We start from the raw sequence: 15,197 nt of genomic DNA on the forward strand, positions 1-15,197 counted from the left end.
TCAGTGACTGTAAGTATGTTTTGTTATTAGTTTAAGTATTTGCTATTGACTGTTCAAATGCGGAGTTTTGCGCAGCGCAGAGTAACACGTCGTGTGTGTGTGTGTGAGTCACATCACAGGAGAGTGAACTGTCTTTCAGAAATCATAACACGTCAGCTGTCTTAACCGCGGCTTGTGTACTGCATATAAGATGCTTGACAGGCCAGTTTACAGTGACAGGGTGCGTGTTATTATGCGACAGAGCGGTCCATTCTATGCACAGTCAATTTAACAAATTTCTACTTATATATATAGGCCTATATAAACAAATATTTAAATATAATATTAATACAAGACTTTTGTTTTAGTTCAGGGTTGCTCAGATCTTGCCCTGGAGGGCCAATGCGCTGCAGAGATTAGCTCCAACCCTGATCAAACTCACCTACCTGTGATTTTCTAATGATCCTGAAGACATTGATTAGCTTGTTCAGGTGTGTTTGATTAGGGTTAGAGCTATACTCTGCAGAAAAATGGATCTCGTGGGCCAGATTTGAGGACCTCTCTTTTAGGCCCTGTCCACACGAACGCGGTTATTTTTAAAACCGCATCTTTTTCTACGCGGTTTGGCTGTTCATCCACGCGCAAACGCAGCACCAGGTCACTGAAACCGAACATTTTTGAAAACGCCTGCCAGGGTGAAGATTTTCAAAAACTCCGGTTGCAGTGTTATCTTGTAGACAGCGAAACCGGAGTTTTTGGCCTGCGCTGTTATCTCCAAAGCCGCTAGAAGGAAGCAGTATTTGCCTGAAATTTTAAGGGGCATTTGAGAGCATTATGAACATTAGTTATTTTTCTAACCATACAAATACATGGCATGACATCCATTTAGGTCAAATAATTCATAAGGAAGATGAATATAACGTAAAATATCGAAGGTCAGACTACAGATTTAATACCCTTTACAGAGATGTCACCAGCGAGCTGCCTGACCTCTCGGTCCTCCAAGTGTCCGAGCTGTATTAGGACTTTGTCAGCACTACATCCTATTTGGTCACCACAATCGGGATGCTCAGTGAGGATCCATTGGTGGATTCCGCCTTTGGAAAACTTTAGGCTGGGAGTGTGTTGTCATACCAGCAGAAACAACCCGCAACATTATTCACTGTCAAGATGCCCCATCACCGCCACTTCTTGGTTACAACCTTGAACCATCTGTCTGCTTGTTTGTCCATAGCAAACATAGAGTTTTTTGTATATACACAGAAGTGTTGTACAGGAAATGTTTAACACTTTATCAAAGTTACTTATATACAAATAGCCGCGCCGCTCTTATAGGCGGATAGATGTATCACTAATATATTAAATCACTAGATAGGCAAATGAGAGATAGAAATGAAACGAGAGCTAGGTGAAAAAAAATAAGTTGCTTTTCATTATCTAAACAAAAGCAGATTTTGACTAAACAGCCACGGAAAATGACTCCGTTAAGTGCTCAAATATAAAAATACAGTGTGTTCAGTTTTGACAGTAGGCCTACAGACGACACCGCACCAACTCACATCTGACCCAAACAGTGTCTATCATTTATTCTTATGATCACATGATTTTTTATACACCAGAATCTTGTGGAAATCATTAAAGAAGCCCTTGTGAGTGTATAAAGATCCGATAGGCACACACATTATCTGGGACTTTAATACACAGCTGTAGACACAAGACAAGCAGGACATATACTTTACATCTTTACGTTCACATATACAGTAGAAAGAGACACATTAAAAGGTTGAAAAAAATCATAAAACAAGTGCTTTGTCTTGTCATAAAAACCACAAACTAACACATATTCACACAGGATGTCTTACATCATAAGGCCTATAATGTAAAATGGCATGTACTATCCATTGCATAAAGATCTCTAAGGTATAAAAATGTATTCGCTCACAATGAAGGTCTTAAGTTAATATTATGCCATTTATGTACATGCGTTTTTTTTTTCAGAAACAGGCTCGTAAAAAGTCTATCCTTGATTGCGAGCTGCAAAAGTCACTGATTATGGCAGCCAGTGCTCATCCATAAGGTGCTCGGGTGACTAAAGGCAATTAGGCAATGATTCCTCTATATACACATTCATAATGGCTTGCGGATCACTACGGCAGCTTACGGATACACGTCACTGCACTCAAAAACTCCCTGAATTTAAGCTCACGTGTCACTTCCTGTCTGGGAGCATCGAGTTAACCTCCCGTAGGATGCTCCATCCCTGTCCTGTGAGCTCGTAGGTCCTTTATCGAAGGCGATGATAGTGTTCTCGACGAGTCCGGCTGGACATCGTGTGCAGGTTTCATCAGCAAGTCTTGACGGAGGATTTGGACACGTCTGAGGTTTTCATGATGACGCTGGCACGTTTTTCGTGGGCCGATGGCTGGCCGGAGGGTCCGGGGCTGTGGGAGGATGAGGGGAAAGGGGTGTTTAAGAGGCTCCAGTTCGTCTCACTGGTGAAGGGGGCGTGCAAGGCCGAAGGTGCAGGCTCTCGGACAGTGGTTATCTTGAAGTTGGGCTTGTCGGGAGAAATGAAAGTGGACATGCCAGGCAGGGGCATCCTCATCTTTTTGTCTTCATGACCAAATAGCAAGGCCTGAATACGCTGCAGGACGAAACAAAGCCACATCAGTGATTAGGACACTAGAAGAAATTACAAATACTAATATAAAATACAAATTTGTCATGGTTTTCAATCTTTTAGATGCCATGGACCCCCCAAATATAATCATCCTCACATCCTAAAATTTAAAAGGCTCAAATGTATTTTAACTTATTTATTATAATATCAAATGTTTTATTTATTCATTTTAATCTTATAATTATATTTATTTTAATTATTTTTTGTTATTTTAAACTAATTATTTACTTTAATCAAATGTTTTTATTTATTTATTTACGTAGTCATTTTTTATTATTTGTTTTACTTTTTTTTTTATGATTTTCTCTAAACTCCATTCAGACCCCAGTTTGAAAACCTCAGATATTACAGATACTTTTATCCTAAACAGAGTGATTTAGTGTACACTTAGTATAAGTTCAGTCCCTCTCAGTTATTAATTAAATAACAAAAATTTAAAAATAAAATATATCATTTTTTTTAAATAAAAACATAAAAAAAAAAAAAAAAAGATTAATTATTTTATTCGTTTACCTGCATGTCATGTAATCATTAACCAACATCAGAGAATCATGAACATGACAAAAGGTTTGGTAATCTCTGCTGAGGTTAAGTGTCTTCATCAAGAGCACAAAGGTGATAGTTAGCACTTACAATCTGTCAATTTTCTACCCAGGAACTAACAGTATATTTTCATGAATTACAACCTGAGGCCATGTTGTAAAAACACACACTTCCTTGTGTTCATATTATGATAATCCCGAATTGCATGAGAGCGTTATCGCCCACATCGCCAGGGGCCCCACCACACACGGCATACAGTTCACCACCATCAGTTGCATTTCCTCTCTGACACTCAACTTCTTGCCTTTGATTGTTCTCTCTAGAAACTTCTGCATTGCCTGCAAGACGTTTGCTTCACACATCTGAACTGTGTTTGGACTGATAACTGGCACATAAAACAGTCTGTATAACAGCACTTAAAATTAATGATTATTTATAGCTTCTATTGTTTTTACTGACAGAATTATGGCGACAGACTGGCTATCATCAGACTGTAGGATCTGCTGGCTTCCTGACACCATGTGAGGGCAAATTTATCACAAAAACTAAAAAGACAAAAAGCGAGGGCGAGATCTTCAAGTAAAGCTTAAAGAGTCTAACATTAAAGTCAAACATTAAGTTCTTAGATTTAAAGTAAGTACTGACAAAAAAAAAGGTAAAATTTTTATGAGAAAATATTGTTTGTCCAAAAAAATAATAATCTGCTCAATATATATAAAAAATATAAATATATAAAATAAAATATGCCTATATGAAATAAAATAAGATAAAAAATTCATATAAAATAAAATATGCAGTCATTTTGACATTAAACATTAATTTAAAAACAATATCAAAAACACTCATTGCTCTTGGTTGGACAACTTTGGTAACTTTATATATGACAATATACAGTAAATACTAAATTAAGATTTTATTAATTTCTTATTTATTTATTTTTTAATTTAATTTATTATTTATTTGATGCCGCAGTTAAATACATAATAAACTAAGAAAAAAAAGTATGCCTAAAAAGGTACAATTAAATTTAAAGCCTTTAGCCTGTAGATTTGTAAGATCATGAGAAACTTTTCAGGGTGTTAATATCCTGCCATGAAGTGAGTTTTTTGCAGGTGAAGCAAAATTCCCCTCCCTCAAAGCCTAAGTGACATTTTAATCAGCCGTCAAAGCTGACAGCGGTCTTCTGGGTGACAGCAATTCTATGGGTGAATCAGAGATTTAGTCTTTCTATTTCAATATTTTTCTAACAAGCCGCAGCACATTTGCCGGAATCAGTGAGAAGCCTCACGTCACTGCTTGTTCTTTCTCTTTTTTTTCCTCGTCTTGTTTTGCATCAGAGTTCTGAGGTACAGGAACCGAAAACAGGGGGTTGAGAGTGTCTACCATGTAAGATTTACCCAGATGCATGCTGGAGTTTACATGTGTGGATAGATACTGTGCGCTTGTAAACGGGAAGTAGGAAAAGCCACAAACTTTCAAGCATGAAACATTAAATCACAAGACCTGGCATTTTAAAATCAAAATGAGCTTTGTAGCTTTTAGTCCATATCTCTAGCTTTAAACTCATCTTTTAGCAGATAAAGCCATTTAAAATGTATAGTCTTCCTTTTCCAGAAAAAAAAAAAAATTACCAAAATATTGATGACTCATCATGCATATGTATTGAATGTGCTCTAGGATGATAATTACACCATTATTTGACTAGCAAGTAGCAAAGCATGTTCAAATGAATCTCTAAAGTATATTACACTGTACATAATTAATAATCATTTGAATGCAAAACACTGCAATGTTTGTAAATTGATTAATAAAGTATGTTATGCATATTATTATAGGTCAGGCTTAAAATGCACCTTTACAATCAATTTTTTGCAAAGTCTTTCTATCCCATCCTTTGCCTAAATAATGAATTGAAGACCTCTGTTTTAAAGTAAAAATGCTTGTTCATATTCTGTGTGTTTGTAATCAGTTTGTATAATAAGCTAAAGTTGATTTATATAAATCTGGCACACTTGTACAAGACTAAATGCAAAACTTTAAACTCAGGCAATGGCCCCCAAGACTAGTTTACTCAAAACAGCTGTGCCATCACTAGATACAATCACAGGCCGGACCTGTGAAAACATTTGCACAAGCCTGTGAAAACTTGCTCTGCAAAATTCAAAAGGCACAAAAAACCCTTCACAGGCTCTGGATCAGTGCTCTTGGCCCATATTAGGCCAGAAACATACTCTATGCATGCATGCGAAAGCACATTTTTGGCACTGCAAGCATGTGGTGTATATTAACATGCATATTTGTGCCATGTCAGTAACAAACCTCAGTACAAGAGAGCTTCCTTTAAATCGAGCTTCCTTGTCTGAGCCACTAAACTGAATGTTGTTATTCAGGCAGCTGCTATAAAAATGTCAAAACTAACTCGGTCGGCAAGATTCTCCTCTAAGTGTTGCCGTAGTTGACCTGAAAGTCAGCACAGGTGCAAGCATTTATGTGATAGTGCCTCTTGTGGCTGAGAATGCAACACACAATAATTTTAAAGGAATAGTTTTTAAAAATTTGCTGAAAATGTACTCGCCATTAAGCCATCCATGATTTAGATGAGTTTGTTTCTGCATTAGAACAGATTTGGAGAAATGTAGCATTACATCAGTTGCTCACCAATGGATCCTCTGCAGTGAATGGGTGCCGTCAGAATGAGCATCCAAACAGCTGATAAAAGCATCACAATAATCCACATGACTCCAGTTCATCGGTTAACATCTTGTGAAGTGAAAAGATGCATGTTTGTAAGAAACGAATCCATTATTAAGGTTTTTAACTTTAACCCATCGTTACTGAAAATATCCAGAATCGATAATAACGCTTCCTGCAGTGAAAAAGTCCATCCCCTGTTGTCCTCCCACATCAAAATCCACTGACATATTTGTTTAGAACTGTTTTTTTGCTTGATCTGTGCATATTTCTCTCCTGATTCAAAAGAGACAACTTTTTTTACTGGGGAAAGTAATATTATCGAGAGAGGACTCGTATTTTAGACAGAAGCAACAGTTTGAGGTTAAAAACGTCTTAATAATGGATTTATATCTTACAAACGCAACTTTTGCCTTCACAATATGTTAATTGATGGACTGAAGTCATGTGGATTATTGTGATGTTTTTATCAGCTGTTTAAACTCTCATTCTGACGGCACCCATTCACTGCAGAGCATCCATTAGTGAGCCAGTTTCTCCAAATCTGTTCCCCTGAAGAAACAAACTCATCTTGAATGAGGTTGAGTAAATATTCAGCAAATTTTCATTTCTGGGTGAACTATTCTGACGTTGTGAAATCAAATAAAAATTGTCTTTGAATAATATCATAGAGCATATTTTGGCCTTTAGTGTCTGTATGAGGAGCACAATTCTGTTCCTCACACCCCTAAAGCCTTTACAATAAACAGACATGTACACAGAAGGATTCTGGGTATTGCTTGGACACACCCATTAAAAGCACTCTTCTTTGTGGTTAGTTCTTTTGGCCACTATCAGCAACTGTAGTCTGCAATAATTTCACATGTGAACACAATAACAATCTATTCTGTGTTTAAACCTGTCCAGTTTCGCAAAGGGAAAGTTTTGCACATACCTCTTTGGAGTCTTCCTCACTGGCGCTGTCTGTATCGCTCTCTGCTGGAAGAGAAAGCAAAGTGGTCAGACTGATTCATCAGGGACGTCCTGACAGACAGGTTATCGTGTATGGGTGGATGAAAAAATGCAAAGGATCATCAGATAAAATAAATGTTCAACCGATGGCCTTCCTGTACGCCTTGTATATTTAACCATTACAGGTTTAGAAGTTTTAACTGATTACACCGATTAATGACTGAAAGATATCCTCAGGGCCAGTCATTTCTAATGTTTAAGATGAGGAAAAACAGCTTAAATTGCACTGAGAGATGCTTAGATAAAAGACAATATAAATCATAAATACAAGGAAAAGGAAGATAAGTTTGCTTTGGCCGTGTGGCATTGTGTTTGTGTTTACTATGAATAACTCCACACATGAGCAAGACATTTCATGCTGTAAAACCACACGCTTTCAGCCCCAGGGACTTCTGAGAAAAAAACAGATTGTTGATTGGAAAACACGGAACAACAGGACATGAGTCAACATTCCCGTCCGTGTACAAACGCACTGACAAGTGGTACTGTACGGTAAATTTCACGCCACTAAAACAAGTTTTCATAAGCCAAGCCCTACAATTCCAACAATGCCAAGAGTTCATCTCAGTACTCCACACGCAGTCAATGAGCAGACACAAGAGTAGCTACATTAAAATGCAGACAAAACCGCAGATAAGGGATATAATTGAGTATTTTTCGTTTACTCAAGGAAGTCATCTGCATTCCTTACTTGTAACTAGCTCCCAGAGGGATCTGAATAAAAGAGCAACACTTATAGAAGGAAATGCGGAAATGCTCTAGCTGTAATCTTGGATCTAATAGTGTTCATGCTTTTAGCAGCGAGCTGTATGGCTTCTTATTGGAAACGGGCCTCTGCCATAGTTTGCAACAATTAATTAGTGGTGTTTGCTAAGATATAACTAGTCTATTACTCACTTTGCCAGTTATGGATTTGAATAAACTTCTAACCCACAGTATTACACTTTAGCACTTGCTACCAACCACCAATGAATGATTCATGCAATTAGACTGAAGATTTTTGCTTGGAAGCCAAAAAAATGTACGAAAAATTCTCATAGACTTACAACAAAAAAATTATATTATAGAAACCTGCCAGAATACCCTTTGTTTATGCTGGTTTGCGCCGGTAATATTTTTGTTTTTGCGACTGTCGTTTTTAACAATACAGTTGAAGTAACAAGGTAAAATCCAAACGGCAAACCAAATCACATTAAATAATCGCATTCACTTAATTGTTAGTATCATTCTTTCAATTATATCTAATTAAATCGGAAAAACAAAAAACAACTTATTTCATTGTCTTTACAAAACCAAAACGAAAAAAAAAAAAACTATAAAAAAAAGACCTGATATTCATATTTTCGTTTCTGTGCAATGCAATATTCTTATTTAATTATTTCTCTACACAAACAAAATGAAAAACACAAAGATTGGGAATCCGTGTATCATTCGATCATTAGTTTTTTGATTTAATATTGAAAGTAGAAAAATGAGAAAACTGCTTTTTTTTTCCGAAAAACGAAAATTCAGCTTAAATTTTCATTTTTTGTTCCTGGGTGGAAAAATGAATAAAATGCTTAAATATTCGTTTTCTACACGTGGGCGGGAATTAAACGCCCCTTTCTGCTGATTGGTCAGCCGAAGATCAAACTGTGCCATCATCAGGGCTTCTGCAGTATCACGCAGCAGAATAATAGTCCTCAACTGCTGCAGTTGTATGGATTCTTAAGGCATTTATTGCAACTACATTTCATATTTTTTTCATCAAACAAACAGACTTATGAATAGCTGGACACAACTCATACCGGGGCAGAGTCTAGACAGGGCTTTCTTCTGTTTAGATATAAATTCTATTCTTTGCATCAGCTGGGCATGGGATTATTTTACGACAGATATGCATCATAATAAAAAATAAAAAAAATAAAGTCACCATTCTCTGCCATTAAATTGGCAAGTGGGAGCAGGACATTTTTGTGTTATTAAGTAATAAGCCTTTAGAACAACATTAAGGTGAGTAGTCACTCTAGTTCACACAGTTCCAATAAATTGCGATGGGTTAAATAAACTCAATAAGCAGACAGACGACTTTACAGTCTGGAAATGCTTTTGGCTATAGCAAATTATTTCTCGGACCCCCTATCACTTTAAGAACCGCTGGTCTACACAGAAGAAAGCCCTCTGCACAGAAGAAAGCCCCGAGTTGTGTCGAGCTATTCATTAGTCTGTTTGATGAGAAAAATATGAAATTGATAAAATGGTTTATTAATCCGTACAACTTCAGCAGTGGAGGACTATTATTCTGCTGCGTGATACTGCAGAAGAACTGATGACGGCACGGGTTGATCTTCGGCTGACCAATCAGCAGAAAGGGGCGTTTAATACCCGCCCACGTGTAGAAATCGAATATTCAAGCTGTTTATTCATTTTTCCACCCATGAACGGAAAACGAAAATTTAAGCTGAATTCTCGTTTTTCGGGAAAAAAAACGAAAAAGGAGCCATTTTCTCATTTTTCTGCTTTCAATATTAAATAAAAAAACGAATGATCGAATGATACACGGATTATTGGGGTCCGTGTACTTTCTGGTCATTTGATTTTTCTATAAAGATGTAAAGAGAAATCAAAAACGTTCCCCCCCCATCCCCCCCAGTTGTGCTTAAGAAACAGAAAAGCGAAAATAAAGATATATTGTTCAAGTGGAAAAATGAGTTTATGCTTTAATACCTGTTTCGCATGTGTGGGCGGCCCTGAAACTCCTTTCATCTGATTAGTCAACTATCCCCAGTCTTCTGTATAACACGGTATTCCCGGCAACTGCAAACTCAATTCAGGCTCGTTCATGAGAATCCTGCAGCTTTGTCATGTACTCCAGGGGCGCTTACAAAATAATAAGGAAAGGAAAGGACGTGATGTGTGGCCAAGTATAGTGTCCCATACTTGGAATTTGTGCTCTGCATTTAACCCATCCAAGTGCACACACACACACATAAATATATATTTAGTCGTGGCCTAATGGCTGCTGCATGTTATTTACAAATCAGAGATGACTTTATTCATAACCAATAAAACGTCATTTGGTTTTTATGTGATTTAAAACAAGAAAATATGATACCCGGTGGATGCTGATTTTAGCCTACTAATTTTATTCACAAAAGGCCTATTTAAGAGAAACTTAAGATGCAACATGTTCTCACTGGCTATTACAAACAACAGTAGAATTTTTTATAACATTGTTTGTAGTCTATTTCATCATGGGAAAAACCCAAACCCACATTAAAAAAAAAATCTATATTTTTTTCTATATTTATATATATATATATTTTTTTTTTTTCACCGTAATAATTAGTCGATGTCTGGAGACCCATTTATAGGATATACTTTATGAACTGAAGCAAGATCATATTAATGCCTTTACTGTTGCTATTCCAGGTCATTTAAAGGCTAGTTTGGGAAAGTAAAATGTGTACATTTATAAAAAAAAAAGAATGCTATTAGTAAGTTTATGTAAAAATAATGTTATAAATAATAATAAAATAAGAATTAATGATTTATTCGTCAGAAATTATATCCTCTGCTGAATAAGCCACCAGTCACATCGCTTTCTTCTTCTGGGGTAAATTCAAGGCTTATTGCTGAGCGTGAATTATTCCAAATAAATAAATAAACATAAAAAGTAGATGAACTTGTTGAAGCTTTATGCGTTGTTTTCTCGAGGACAAAATAAATAAATAAAAAAAGAACAAAAATTAGGCCTATATGAAAAATCTATAGCTTAACTTTAGATTTTACGTGAAATGACCAGAAGGTACACAGACCAAGAATTATCATCAATTAATTATTTAATTATGATCAATTTGTCATGTCGTGTCCTGTTTTGGTTTCGTTTTCATTCCTTGTTCCCGTTAGCCTTACTTCTGTTTGCTCATTAGTTTTTTATAGTTACTGATTACGTTTACCTGTTCTGTTAAATATCCTCATCAGTTCTCCTTGTTATTTAAGCCCAGTGTTCAGGTTTCGGTGTCATCTTAGTATTGTGGTTGTGTTCTCTATTATTCTCTAATGTATCCCTTGGATTTTGGATTAAAGACTATTCTGACTGTGTCTGTGTCTCTGTGCGCTCGTCTGTAGCAGCCACCCATGACACAATTATCATCCAGGACACAACATGCAGTATTATGATTTAAGGGTATGTAATATAAACTTTTCAACCAGGTTAATTTGTGTACCAGGAGTATTTTCTTTGATGATTCCATGATATTTCTTTGACATATGAAACTGTTATTCTTGGTTTTACATAATATATTATCAGAGAGAAGAGTCTGATGTTTTTTTAATTTAATCAATCTCATTTCACAAAGCACAAACGACTATTTGGGGTGAATCTGGAGTATGTGGGGGGCTGAGTGACCTCAGAATGACCTATAAATATTATTTTAATATCTAAAAAAACCAAAGCAGCACAAATTAAAAAAATTTACGCCACAAACGGAGCACAAACGATTGAGACTATTTTGCCGATGTTTTACGTTGGGTGGGGGACCAACTTCACAGAGGTGTTTCAGCACCTATTGGTGACAAAAGGTTATCAGCAGTTATAGATTGGGAACAGGTTGTTTGAACTTTGTTAACATACAGACCATAGCTGTTACAACAGGACCTAAAACTGTAATGGGACAAAAGGTTTAGGATGTTCAGGGCTCTTTCTGACTCTGATGAACAAAAGCATGTACTTTGCCACTGCTACCCTGCAATACACTTACTTCTTCATTGAGATTTGCAGCATGCTCGTCATTTTGTCTTACAAACCACATAACAACATCCTGGCCAGTGTTGTTATTGTTAACTATTAAAATTGCTTTTGGTAATTGAAATAAATCTCAAATAAAATAAAATACAAAGATTAAATATTAGATACTAATGGAATATCTAAATGTTTCCTTGGCAAATAACTAAAATAAAACGTTTAAGTGAAGTACTAAAATTACTAAGACTAAACCTGAAATAAAAATTAATTAAAACTATACAGAAACCATACAGAACTATATAGCAAAGTATGATAAATGTATATTTGTCCGCAAGTCATTATGTGGATATTAGTAAGTTGTGGCCTGTTGTACTTCGTTTAAGTAAATTGTGGACACGTACTAATTTGTTCCCTCATTTAAAAAAATCGTGGCCACATTGTACTAATTTGTTCCCTCATTTTAGTAAATCATAGCCACGTTGTACTAATTCATACCCTTGTTTTAGTAAATCGTGGCCACATTGTACCAATTAGTTCCCTCGTTTTAGTAAATTGTGGCCACGTTGTACTAATTCATTCCCTCATTTTAGTAAATTGTAGCCACGTTGTACTAATTATTTCCCTCGGTTTAGTAAATTGTGGCCACATTGTACTAATTAATTCCCTCGTTTTAGTAAATTGTGGCCACGTTGTACCATTCCCTCGTTTTAGTAAATCGTGGCCATGTTGTACTAATCTGGGGTGCGTTTCCCAAAAGCAACTATGGTCGCAAGTTCAACAAATTTACATGTGTTGGGCTCCGCAGAGATTACATACAAAATCAAAAACGATGAACATACAAAAAAAAGTACAAAAAACTAAATTAAAAAGAAAACTTGAAATATAAATGTTATATTAAAAAAAATTAATAAATACTAAAATAGTGTAGAAATAATTGGCAACACAATTTGATATGATATTGGACTCCAGTACGTAACTACCTAGCAAGCAATCAGAACAGTCTAGTAACCACATAGCAATGTGTTAACAACCACTTAGAACACTTTATAAGCCACACTGCAGTGCACTAAATACAGTACTACAATGAACATCTTGGCAACTCCATAGCAACACCATGGCAATCACCTAGAGTTACTTAGCATTGCAGCTGCAGTTTTGCAAATACCACTCACAAAATGTCAAATCTTGCTATCAAAGTCAAATAACTCCGTGCAAAGCTTGTCCATTATAGCATTTAGCCTTATAAGTGGATTACTGTGTCAGGCCTTTATAACATATTGAAGGCACACTTTAACTTTATGAAGACGAGCAAATGCAGGTTAGAGAGTGAATTGTGTTCGCACCTCACCGTTATATATTAACTCCATCTAGCCAGTGCCGAGTTACAGTACAGAGGTACGGCCGACGTGACGCAGAAAGCGTGTCCTTGAGGCTTAACTCTAATGGACATTGTACAACACAACGAACACACACGGCTTACACAGATCTCAATGCGTCAAAGCATGCTTCAAGATGAAAATTAAATGCTTTAGGAGTGATATCTTAAATCTGATTTAAAATCAACAATTTCTTTTCAAATAAGGACAACAGATAAACTGCAAAAAATGATTTTCTTACTTAGTATTTTTGTTGTTTTCCAGTACAAACATCTAAACATTCTTAAATCAAGGTACTTTAAGAAACAAAATTACTTAAGATATTAAGTCTTGTTTTCCAAAACATCATAAAAATGAAGGTCAAGAAACAGGGTAAGAAAAATAAACTTATTTCAAACGGAAAACAAGATTATTTTTCTGACCCAACTGGCAGGAATTTTGTTTAAGCTCACTTAATTGTTGAGGAAACAAAACTGAATGTCTTATGCAATTTTGCTTCGAATTTTTATATTTTTATATTTGAAACAAAAATAATTTTTGTAGTGTACTACCTTTGTTCACTAAAAAAGATCTTATCTACACTGCAATAAACAATCTTCTTAAACATTATTTTTGATTTGTTTTCCAGGCGCCCATTTCAATAAGGAGGTTCAACCAACTCCGAGTTGACTTACCCTGAGATGGGAAACTCTTGAGTTTTCGGGTTCAGAATGGCTGAATTGAGTTAGTTCTATCGACTCTGAGTAGGTTGACTCTGAGTTTAGCGCGTGCATCACGACTATGAAAAGCCATGATCAATGGAGCTCAGAAATTATGATTCACCATGGCAACAGCACCCGGCAAAAAGACATCCGCATACCTCTGAGTCAATACATAACTTTCATTCTTAATTACTGTTATAATATCAAAGGTAAAAATTGGCAGAATGGTAAGTTATTTAAGTAATATAAACTTTCATGGTATCCTACAGGCAAAAGAAAGAAAAAAAGAACAACAACAACAAAAGCAGCTAAACATGAAGTATAAAAACATAATTCAATCAAGGTAAAGCTTTAAGCATAAAAGGTTCATGAGTGTAGACTACATGACTTTACAAACATTTGACATATTAAATAAATATCATTCAGTGTCTATTTCAGTGCGCGGCAGCTTTTTCCACATAGTCTAATGCACTTTTCACATAATTAAATATTCTCTAATCCAACCTGCTTCATTTCTTAGAGTAATTAAATTAACATTTGACTTCTACTCAGCCAACAGTAAGAAGGCTTGCAAAATAATGAAGAACAGATGAAGAGGAGATGGCCACAATACCAAATAATGGAAGAATAAAATCCAACAGGAAAAAGAATACCTGTTGCTTTTGTATTTGTGGGAAATAAAGATGACCAAATAAATTTAACAGCTGTGGTGGTGGTTACGTCATATATCACAAACTACTAGGGATGCACGGTATTATCGGACTAATATCGGAATCGGCCGATAATGGCTTCAAGTGTAAATATCGGCATCGGCCCGATATGAAAAATTATGCCGATATGTCTTGCTGATAAGAGGAATAAAATTCTTAAAGCAACGTTTTGTCTGAATGATGATTAGATTCACTGTTTGGATCGCTGCATTTAATCTGTGAAAGCACGTACAGCATGATGCGTTTGGTGTGATAGAGTAAACAGTAATAGCATGTGCAGTGGCAGCAGCTGCAGCCTCTCCCAGGTCCTAACGCCCGTTCTGTAAGGAGTTTTAATCTGTAGGGGGCGCTGTTGGCCTACTTCTAATAAAATTAAAAGTAAAATAGCCTACACAAATAACATTTAGACTGTGTTTCTGATTAAATAAAGCAGTAATTGATGTCATAAAATAATGAGTAGGTTTTGATATAAAGGTCAGAAGCTATAGCTTAAATGAAAAAAATAACAAACATGACACTTGTAAATTGAATAATTGTATATATACTGATTTATTCATTAATGTATAATATGTTTTATTTTTTAAACAAATCATAAGCTCTAAAAGATTTTCAGAATTAGACAATATACAAATGTTAAATCTTAAAATAAAATGTTAGGGTTAACACTGCATCTTTCTGGGGGAAAAAGCAACGATTGATATATAGTTTATTTGTAGTTATTTTCAAAGCTTCAATGTGCTGTCAGAAAACCTTCATTATTGTTTATTTAATTCTAACAAA

The 15,197-nt window shown here is 35.7% G+C and overlaps 1 protein-coding gene across 6 annotated transcripts in view; it reads right to left on the reverse strand.

The window, feature by feature from the left end:
- Window positions 1-1,492: 1,492 nt before the first annotated feature.
- LOC107688003 (interferon regulatory factor 2) overlaps window positions 1,493-15,197 on the reverse strand; it is a 25,337-nt gene continuing 11,632 nt past the window's right edge. For 3 of the 6 annotated variants that reach the window (XM_016485542.1, XM_016485541.1, XM_016485539.1), the window contains exons 8-9: window positions 6,828-6,871; window positions 1,494-2,623 (exon numbers count right to left, since the gene is read on the reverse strand). In XM_016485542.1, coding sequence (XP_016341028.1) covers window positions 2,324-2,623; window positions 6,828-6,871 — 344 coding nt within the window. In that variant the 3' untranslated portion in view covers window positions 1,494-2,323. Of the gene's footprint in view, window positions 2,624-6,827; window positions 6,872-15,197 lie in introns of all 6 variants that reach the window. The other 3 variants (XM_016485540.1, XM_016485538.1, XM_016485537.1) reach the window with 2 other exon arrangements.

This window comes from Sinocyclocheilus anshuiensis, unplaced genomic scaffold (genome assembly GCF_001515605.1).
Source record: "Sinocyclocheilus anshuiensis isolate Anshui unplaced genomic scaffold, SAMN03320099.WGS_v1.1 scaffold189, whole genome shotgun sequence".
NCBI classification, from domain to species: domain Eukaryota; kingdom Metazoa; phylum Chordata; class Actinopteri; order Cypriniformes; family Cyprinidae; genus Sinocyclocheilus; species Sinocyclocheilus anshuiensis.